General features: G+C 55.4%; 1 protein-coding gene across 2 annotated transcripts; it reads right to left on the reverse strand.

The window, feature by feature from the left end:
• Positions 1-255: 255 nt before the first annotated feature.
• LSM7 (LSM7 homolog, U6 small nuclear RNA and mRNA degradation associated) lies at positions 256-9951 on the reverse strand. 2 transcript variants are annotated; one of them, XM_063112386.1, is made up of 4 exons: positions 9903-9951; positions 9729-9819; positions 5602-5673; positions 256-697 (listed from the first exon to the last, which is right to left on the reverse strand). In XM_063112386.1, the coding sequence occupies exons 1-4, from the start codon at positions 9906-9908 to the stop codon at positions 615-617; spliced, it is 252 nt and encodes an 83-aa protein (XP_062968456.1). In that variant the 5' UTR covers positions 9909-9951; the 3' UTR covers positions 256-614. The 2 variants fall into 2 exon arrangements, with proteins under 2 accessions (XP_062968456.1, XP_062968455.1); XM_063112385.1 differs by lacking the exon at positions 256-697 and adding an exon at positions 4078-4325.
• Positions 9952-9963: the final 12 nt, after the last annotated feature.

The following is a 9963-nucleotide window of genomic DNA, read 5'->3' on the forward strand; positions in this document are numbered from 1 at the left end:
TCCAGCTTCATTTCCTGCGGAGTCCGCCTGCTACCAGGAATGTTGTCCTCTGTCCAGTACAGAAGACACAGTGGCCGCAGGGCCTTCATCTCTGGGTGAATCCTGACCCCTGCTGGCTCTGGTCAGCACGGCAGCAGATGGGGGACGGGGTGGGCGGTGGGTGGAGGGACAGACACGCCAGGGAGCAGACCTGAAGGGACATGGACAATGTGAAAAGATGAGAAGCTAAAGTGCCCAGAGTTCACTTGTGCATTGGCAAACCTTTATTCAGCAACAGATCCAGGCCCCGCCCCGTTGAAGCTGTTAGACTAATCAGGAAGGTGTGGGGCTGGGACTTATTCCTGCAGACACAGCCTGGGCAGTAGGGCTGGATCCCCTCCCTAGGGGATCCAGTTCCAACCAGCACCCCACAAATCCTAGAACCCCTCCCCGCCTCAATTTCCCCCGTTTATAAGACCCTCTTCTTTTTATATCCATGTCCTTGTCTGAGTCCAGGCACAACAGCGGTCCTCTCCCCGTCTTGCTGACCGGCAGAGTGAGACCCGGTTTGGGCACAGACCAGGAGGCGCCGCAGTTGCTGGCGTTGTGGGGCTTCTGTGGCAGAAAGTCCCAGGCTACATGGCCTTGCCTGGGTCCTCTAGCGGATGCTTGGGGTTGAAGCGAGGCCTCCCTGTGGCTGCTTGAGGCTGGAAGGGACCTGCAGGGTGAGGGAGAGGCTGAGGATGAGTTCTCTCTCCTGGCTCCTGGGGCCAGGGTGGGCTCATTTTCTCCTTGCCCCCCATGCATAACCCCCTCCCACCACCTCGCTCTGGGCCTGTTTCTGCACCCATGAGATGGGGGTGGTTAGGAGCCTTGGGTGGCTTTGGAGCAGAGGGGTTAGCGTCCTGGCCACATGACCCTCTGCAAGTTGCTTGACCTCTCTAGCCTCAGCTGCCTCATCTGTGAACAGGGATGAGCGGCAGAAGCGGCTGGAGAGCTTGCGGGAGGGTGAGGGGAACTAACCAGAGCGATCCAGGGACAAGACAGCTGGGGTGGGGACGGGCAGGGCTGACCCTTAGCAATGTCCAGATCTTGTCCACCTTCAGAAGCCTCTGGAGCCTGCTGGGAGGCAGGTCTCTGGCTGGTCTGGGGTCAAGGTGGGGTCTGCCTGTCTTTGCCCATCTTCAGGGACCTCTGGCAATGTCTCCCAGAGTGGGGCTTCCGCAGCCAAGACCCGAGGCCTCCCTGCCAGCAACCGGAAGCCGTAGACCGTGGTGACCGTGGGCACGTGCAGCAGGGCTGACCCCTGGTCCGATGGCCGCAGCCTCCGTGCTGAGTGCCGGGGACTGTGCTGTCCTCGGGCAGGGAGCTCAAATGGTAGGATCTGGGCAGGGGTCAGCGGGCAGCCTCTTGTTGGCATGGCGGGTGGCAGGTGGCGGGTGGGACCGGCTAGGGCTCGGGATTTACACTGGAGCCAGGAGGGCGGGAGGCCTGGGGGACCCAGTGTCACGGCCCGGCTGCCGGTCTCCTTTTTCTGAGTCTATGCTTCTGTTTCTGCCTCTCCTGTCTCTCTCTCAGTCTGTCTGGTGTCGCTGTTTCTGACTTTGTCTCCTCTGACTCCTTGTAAAATATTAAACTTCCAATGTAATATTAAATGTGAAATATTAAATTTCTCCTCCTAAAATATTAAAACACTAAGAGCGGGTTAACATCCCCCTTTAATCATCACCTTCCACTGCAGATCAATGTGGATCCTTCCAGACCTTTCTCACATTTAAACACACAGAAACAGAAGATGGTTTTAAAAACAATTATCTTCAGTAAATGATATTGTACAATGTACTATATGATACTGTTACACCAAACATATTATTATGCTAAACTTACACTTTTTCTTTCCTCTCTTTTTTTTTTTGGCAGCTGGCTGGTCTGGGATCCGAATCCTTGACCTTGCTGTTATTAGCATAAACTTGGATTTTCCCTCTGCCGTTTGTCACGGCCTGCGTCAGGAAGTTTCTGTGATCTATCACCACGTAACAGACATCCCCCAAACTTAGTGGCATAAAACAGCCATGAATTCGCTCAGGCTGGTTGTGAGATTCCTCTGCTGGTCTCACCTGGGCTACCTCGTGAGGCCTCAGACACCTGCAGGGTTGACCTGACTTTATAAAGCCGATCTCCAGATGATGGGGAGCTAGGTAATTTCCAGTCTTTTATAAACTAGTTCACAGTGACTCTCTAGGGCTGATAGGATTACGTGGAACCAATTTATTTTATGCCTTTTCCTGGGGAGTTCTGCTCAAGCCCCAGGAAGTCAGTGTCTCCCGTTTCTGGGCCCCCACAGCATTGTTTCTGTCTTTGGGCTCCAACATGAAGCTCTGTCTCCTTCCTGTCTCCCCACACAGCCGTGGCCCAGAGCTTGGCCGTAGACGGATACTCAGTGCCTTTGCCTAAACCTAAGAGAGAAGGAATTGGATCTCAGAGAGGTCGAGTCACTTACTCTAAGCTACACAGCAAGTGGTAGATTTGAGCTCAGGCTTTGGTGGCTGCAGAGGGCAGCTTTTGCCATGAGCTCACTGGAGGGGATGGGTGGATAGGGCTGTTTTGACGGCTGCAACAGTGAGGCGGGGGGGATGCCGGGGACAAGTCTTGCTTCCTCTGCGGGAAAAGTGGGGGGGGGCTGTAGACCAGACCCCTCCCTCCCTTGCCTGTCTACTGTCCCGGAGGCTCTAACGAGGCCTAATTATCCTCCAAGGCCTGCTGCTCTCTCTCCAGGGGTGGACACCCCTGGCTGTGACCCTGGGTTCATGTCAGACAGGGCAGGCTGGTGTGCAGAGTGAACTGAGGGTGCAGTTCAGGTTCTCGGTTCCTACGTTGCGTGACTGCCTGCTCCGAGTCCTGTCCTGATCCCCAACTGTAAATGGGCATGGCGGTGTGGGGGGGATCACTTCCCAACACTGAGGCACGTGGGTTGCATGTCGTGTGCCGGGCGCACCCAAACCGTGGCTGCCCTTCCTGGAGGCTGTGATCCAGCAGCTAACCCAGCAGACCCCCCACCCCCAGTTAGAGGCTTTGGCTCCAGATGAGGCCCCTGATAAGGTAGAGGCCAGGCTGTGCCAGATGGCCAGGGAGGGGGTGTGGGTAGGGATGAGGAGCAGAGGCAGAGGTTGGCTGCAAGGCCCAATCACTAATTCCCCTGCTGTGGGGGCTAATGTCACCTGGGCTACAGCAAAGCCTGCATCTGTGGGCTGATTGCTGTGATAAGCCTGGAAGCCAGTGGTTTTGATTTATCCTGAGAGAACAAGCAGGGAGCCGAGGTCATCCTGTCCCGACTCTGAGCTCTGGTCCCCTGCTGCGATTAGCTTCCCACGAAGTCCTGGACCCCACGCTGCCTCAGTTTCCCCAGCTGAGACCGAGAGGTTAGCAGTCTGAGGTTCCCTCTAGGACAACCCTCTCAGGCTTGCTCCCAGCCTCTGTCTGAGTCAGAAGCGGCCCCCATCCTCTGTCTCACTGTCAGCCTCAGAGTGATGGAGCAGACGCGCCCTGCTGTCAGTGTGGGAGACAGCGTCCTAACAAGGATGCTGGGCTGTGGGAACGGGGGCCGGGAAGGTGACCTGCCTTTATAAGGAAGGGGCATTCAGGGGCACTCGTGAGGATGACCCCCGGTGAGGAGTGAGTGAATGGGGGGGGTCCCGACCAGGACTGCCAGTGCCAGGCGAGAAGTCAGTGCCAGGGTCTGTCTGTCCAGCTGGGACATGCTTTCAGGAGGAAAGCAACCCAGAGGGAGCTGGCTTAGGTGACCAGTCTCAAAGGCTCCTGGAACTGCAACTAACAACATAAAAACAAAACGATTCCAAAACATAAAACAAGATTTATATCTACCAAGCTGGCCTGAAGGCTTTGCAAAGCCTCCTCCCAGGCCTCAGGCTCCCGACTCACTCCCGTCCCCCTGGGCCAGCCCCATCATCTCTGAACCCCTGTCCCCAGTAGGGAACATGGCTGGTGCTTGACAAACTCCACTGGCCATACCAAATCCCGGGTGGGACCCAGCTTTCCTCAGAAGATCAAGGCTGAAAAAGCAAGATTCTGAGGCTTGGACACTTGAGGTTTGCAATTTTATTAAGAAAACAAAAAAAAAACCTATACAAAAAGGCCCCTCGATGCGGCGGGCAGCATGCAGTGGGGGAGGGGGCCCTGCCCCCACTAGGCGTCCTGCTGCTGGATGAAGGGGTTGGGGATGGCCTCCATGCCGTCCTGCGGACAGATGAGCACAACTGACGTGCCCCTGCACACCACCAGGCCCAGCTGGCGCGTGTCCTCTGTGAGCTTGTACTGGTCGTCAGGATCTGGGGAGGACAGATGCATGGGATGAGGGCGGCAGGGCACGCTTCCAGGGGGGCCTCCAAAGACCCTAACCCAAGGACCTAGCAGTGACCCCCCAACCTATACAGGCACTGCAAGCAACCCAAGGCCTCAGCTGCGACATATAACCTTTCTCTTGGAGACAAGCCACAGACCACAGGGCCAGGAGCTCCAGGAGCTGCAGTTCAGGGCCCATCTTTATCCCACAGGTGAGAACAGGGCAGCCCAGGGGACGTGGTTTACCTGGGCTGGGGAGCTAACAGCCACCTCCGGGACCAGATGATCAGACGGGCAGCTGAAATAAAAGCCCCTAGGACTCCCGTTTGTGCAGGATCCCTGAAGCCCCACGGGGGCCCACACCCAGGGAGGTGGCAGCGAGCTCTAGATGGCTCTTCGCGGTGCTAGCATGCGGTGTGGGGAGGGGACAGGTGAGTGGCCCAGGTTTTGAGATTTGAGACCCATCTCTGCCCCTGCTCATGGTCCTAGCACCTATGGGTCTGGGCCGGTGGTTCTGGGAACGAGTGGGGGGTGCACACGGGTCGCTTGTGTGAGCAGCCCTGCAGGAGAGGGCTCAAGAGCAGCAGCCACCATGCCACAAGTGCCCAGTGTGCGAAGGAGATGCCGCTGCCCGGGAGGCCAGGCCAGGACTACAACCAGGCATCTGGACAGACCCAGCCAGGAAGAAACAAGATAATCTTGTCTCAGCCTCACGGATGGGTCCCTGAGGGGCAAAACCCTCCCTGTTTCCTAGGTCTTGGCGTCCCCCAAATGCCTTGGTTGGCCTGAGCTGGGGATCTATTGGCCTGGCCACCATGGGCTGCTCATGGAGGGGCTGGGGACTTGGGGGCCTCACTGAGGAAGAGGAGGACAGACCAGGGGCAGGGAGATGGGGAAGGGTCCTCTGGTAAGGGGAATGGGATCCTGTGTTAATAGCAGCGGGTGAACAGGGACAGAAGACACGGGGGCTGAGAGGATCACCAGAGCATGTTGGCCTTCTCAACACACATGCAGCCTCCCTCTAACCACGATGACTTGTGCTCACAGGTCAGTAAGGGAACCGGCAAAACACATGTCTTAAGTCCCTAAGATGACGGTCTTCCAGCTTCACCAGAGCGCCCAGGGCTGGCGGGTCACCAACACCTTTGCCAGTGGTTACATGCACAAGGCCTCCCGTGCTTAATTCAGGCAGAAGCTTCGCGGGTTTGAGAATGACACAAAAGGCCCAGCAAGGACATCCCAGGTCCTGCCGACTCGGCTCACCTCGCATGTACTCGATGGTCCCGTCCAGCACCAGGTTAAGCAGCGGGTCGAACCCCTTCAGGATTCCACTGGCTTGTAGAAATCACCAGGGGGAGAAGAAAAAATGGATGCGTGTAAGACAACATTCATCCTGGGCACGGGGCACGCGGCGTCTGCGTGGGGCGCCCCTCCCTCGACGGACACCCCAGAAAGACACAGGGGTGGGGACCAGCCTTCCTAGGGACATGACAGGAGGAAGGGGAAGCAAGGGAAGGAAGAAGCTGCCCCACGCCTCCCACCAGAAGGCGGTCAGCAAACGTTTGCTGCAGAGGGCCAGGTGGCCAGTGTTTCCTATGGTGCGGGACTCATGGTGTCTGTCACAACCACTCAGCTCAGCCTTCCTGGTGTGAGATCAGCTGAAGACAACACGTGAACACACAGGCGTGGCTGTGTGCCAATGACTACGTATGGGCGCTGACATTTGAATGCTGTGTGGTTTCCATGTCATGAGATCTTTTTTTCCCCAACTATTTAAAAATTGTAAAAACCATTTTCAGCTCATCAGCTGTACTAATATAGGCAGCAGCATGTCCACACAGTGGAATACTAAGCTGTAAAAAGGAAGGAGGCTCTGACATACGCTACCACGTGGATGAACCCTGAACACGTGACGTTCAGTGACAGATGCCAGACAGGTAACTAGACAGAGGTGGTGGTTCACAACTCTGTGAATGTCCTAAGACACTAAATTGTACATTATAGAAGTTAATGTTATATTTCACCTCGATGAAAAAACTGAACAGGGAGGAGGCCAGGCCTTGCCCAGGGCACTAGAATGCTAACTTCCTGGGGCGGAACCCCAGTGCGTTGAGTCCTTCAGCACGTTCTCAGGGATTGAAGAACTAATCCCGACCCTGCTGCTCAGGGCTTGACCAGAGTGGACGAAATCAGAGCTCTGAGCCTTCCAGATCTGGCCGCCGCCCTCTCTTCTTGCCAGGTTTCTCCCCCTGCCCCTCCAGCCGCACTGGTTCAGGTTGCGGCTCCTGGACCAGGGGTGAGGGCACGTGTTTGTGTCTGTCTCCTCTGTGATGTGCCACGACAGCCCCTGGGTGGTGAGCCGAGTGCCCCGGCTGGCCTGGAAACCTCCCGTATAGGTGGCTCCAAGCCATGGCTCCATCACTCCCCATGGGTGTGGCTCCCGCTTCTGCGCTCACCGATGCTTCTTCCTGCAACAACCTGCCTCCCACCCTCCTTCCAGCTCCCTCGTCTCAGGCCTCTTCCCCAGGATGTCCCCCATTCCCCTTCCTGGCTCCCTTTCTCCATGTTTCTCCCCGTGGAAATGGGTGTCCCACTACGATGTTACTCCTTTTACCTGTCTCCCCTCAAAGGCTGGGACTAGGTGCCTGTCCCAGGCTGTACCGCCCACGCCGAGGGCAGGACTGGGCATGACTGACAGCTCCATGCAGTGGTACAGGGCAGAGGTCTGCAAATTGTAGCCCTCAGGCCAAATCTGGCCCACCACATGCTTTTGTAAATAAAGTTTTATTGGCACATGGCCATCCTCATTCATTTATGTATCATCTGTGGCTGTTTTCATGTTTTCGGCAGAGCTGAGTAGCTGTGATGGAGACCATCTGGGCTGCAAAGCTGAAAATCATCACCGTCTGGCCCTTTACAGGAAAAGTCTGTAGGTCTCTGGTATAAACGTCCATCAGACCACCTACGTTGGAAGCCCTGGCTCCTTGACTCTCTCTCTCTGTGCTCAGGTCCCTCCCCTGCAAAACAAAGATCATGATGGCACCTGCCACCTGGGCACATGGAGAGGGTCAAGTGCAGTAATTCATTCAGGCACACAGCATGGACCCTGGTGCGCAGTGAGCCTGCACAGTGGTTCTGCCCTCCTCAAGGGGACGTGAACCCCATGGTAGGTAGGCATCCCTAAAATGGAACCAATGTTCCCCAACCGTGGTGAACACACCTGTGTAATCCCCTCCCCTTGAGTGCAGGCTGGGACCTGTGACTGACAGGACGTCATTCCCATGATTAGGTTATGTGACAAAGACAAGAAACTTTACAGTTGTAATTAAGATCCCCGAATTAGCTCGCTTTGAGTTAGTCTAGAGGGAGATTATCCTGGGTTGGCCTTGACTCATCAAGCGAGCCCTTCAAGGACTGAACACTTTCTGAAAGAGATTTTCAGGGCTGGCTGGTTAACTCAGTTGGTTAAAGTGTTAAAGCACGATGTTATAACGCCATGGTCAAGGGTTGGATCCCTGTACTGGCCAGCTGCCAAAAAAAAAAAAAAAAAGTAAGTGAAAGAGATTCTCCTACTGGCTGGAACAATTTGAATCTGAATGAATATTTGCTTCATCTACAGCTTTGTAGGGGCAAACTGTCACGTTGTGGAAAGAGCCCGAGGCAGGCAGTCTCAAGGAGCTGAGAGTATCCCCAGTCAACACTAGGCAGAAAACAGGGACCCCAGTCCTACAACCACAAAGAACTGAGTTCCACCACAAACCGGTCTTTTGGAAGAGGACCCCGAGCCTGAGATGACGGGTCCCAAGAAACACCCCTTTATTGCGACTTTGTGAGAGGCCTTGAGCCTGAGACACCAGGGCTCCTGACCCACAGGTTCTTTGAGATGAGACATTTGTGTTGTTTAAGCTGCTAAACTGGTGGTAGATTGCTGTGAAGTGTAGAAAACAAACGTAAGCACCTTGAAAAGTAAGAGCTGCATCTCACATGTGTTCCAGAGCCAGCATGGCTTACACTGAGCAAACATCTGTTCAGATTTAGGTCAAGCGTTTGGATCCCCTTACCGGCCAGCCACCAAAAACAAAAAAAATAAAGAACAAAAAAACCCACACTTGCTCAGATTCAAATCTTACTCCCACCTAGACTTTCGGGCCCTGTGCTTTTAATGACTCTGATGCCATCCAACTGCCTACATATCAGGAATAAGGGGTCTGGATCTCTACCTCATGAAAAAAAGAAATCGAGGATTAAAGAGGCTGCTAAACAAAAGAAAAATTGACCTACTGCTTACTACATGCAAGGCACCGCCTCAATCACGTTATTGGCTTTTACCCTTTAATTCTCACAGCCACCGGTGTAGTAGGTGGTGTTATGAGCCCCATTTGATGAATGCGGACAGCGAGGTTCAGATTCAAGCCATCTAGAACCAGAACCGGCTGCAGAGGTGTTGTGCCGCTCATACCACCAGGCCGCACTGTGAACAAGCGGCCCCTGACCTGCTTCCTGCCCTCTGAGAGCACACTCTCTCCTTGCTAGATGCCGTGGCAGAGTCCGAAGCAGAGTTAAGCATCCTGTTAATGAACATGAGGTTCCAAACTGTGACAGGTACAACCAGGAGCTATAACAGAGGGGCCTGACCTGGGGTGTAGGGTCAGGGAATGCTTCCCAGAGCCAGGTACCTGGAGTTGAGAGCAGGAACGTGATCCTGGGAGTTCACCTGGTAAGAACATTCCAGGTAGAGGGAATCATGTGCAGCCCTGTAAGTTAAGAGCTCCATGCCTTATTCAGAGAAACAGAAGTTTTGAACATGACCCTGGAACAATGGGAGCCACGGAGACTTTAAACAAGGAGCAAGGAAATTCCTTTTGTTTTTAATAGGTCCCTCTGGCGTCTGGGTGGAGACTGACCAGCAATTCTGCTCCTGGGGGACACTAGACACCAATGTCTGGGGACACTTTTGGTTGTCACAACTGGGGTGTGGGTGGAGGCCAGGGACACTGCATCTGCAGTGCCCTGGACAGCCCCACTACAGAGAAAGATCCGGCCCCCAATGTACACAATGCGGGGCGGGGGGGAGACCCTGGGGGTAAGAGGAGCGGGAACGGAAGGCGGGAGATCAATGAGGAGCTGGGGCAGCCCCTGGGCTGGAGAGACAGCGCCCCAACTGCGCTGCTGTGACTGAGTTACGTTTGTTCCTTGTTCCGTGCCTCAGTTTCTCCACCTGCGAAATGGGCACGCCAGCTCCCACTCCCCGGCATAATTAGTTGGATTGCAGGAGGCCATCGCGCCAAGCGCTTAAAGCGGCGCCTCTGCCTCCGTCCCCGCCACCGCGGCTACCGTTACTTATTTTAAATGGTTAAGGGGGCGGGACGTGCCGGCGGCGGGGGCCTCACCTTCGCGGCCTCCCTGGAACTTCACCCGGATCGTCTTGTCGATGTACTTGGACAGGTCCAAGATGCTCTCCTTCTTCTTTTTCTCTTTGTCCTGCGGAGAAATCAGCGCGCGTGAGGCTGGGAGCGCGATCCGGCCCCGCGGCCGCCCGCCCTGGGGCCCCGCTGCACGCTCACCGCCATGTTGCCGTGCCGCGCCGGTCTGCGCAGGCGCCGCCCAAGCCCTTTGACCCTCGTT

Source organism: Cynocephalus volans, chromosome 10, assembly GCF_027409185.1.
Source record: "Cynocephalus volans isolate mCynVol1 chromosome 10, mCynVol1.pri, whole genome shotgun sequence".
Classification (NCBI taxonomy): Eukaryota; Metazoa; Chordata; class Mammalia; order Dermoptera; family Cynocephalidae; genus Cynocephalus; species Cynocephalus volans.

Excerpts from the sequence above, each read along its gene's own strand:
- LSM7 (XM_063112385.1), bottom strand. Across the intron at positions 5,674-9,728 it reads GTTCCAGGGAGGCCGCGAAG|CCAGTGGAATCCTGAAGGGG; the intron begins GTGAGGCCCCCG and ends GATTTCTACAAG. Across the intron at positions 4,326-5,601 it reads GACCATCGAGTACATGCGAG|ATCCTGACGACCAGTACAAG; the intron begins GTGAGCCGAGTC and ends TGTCCTCCCCAG.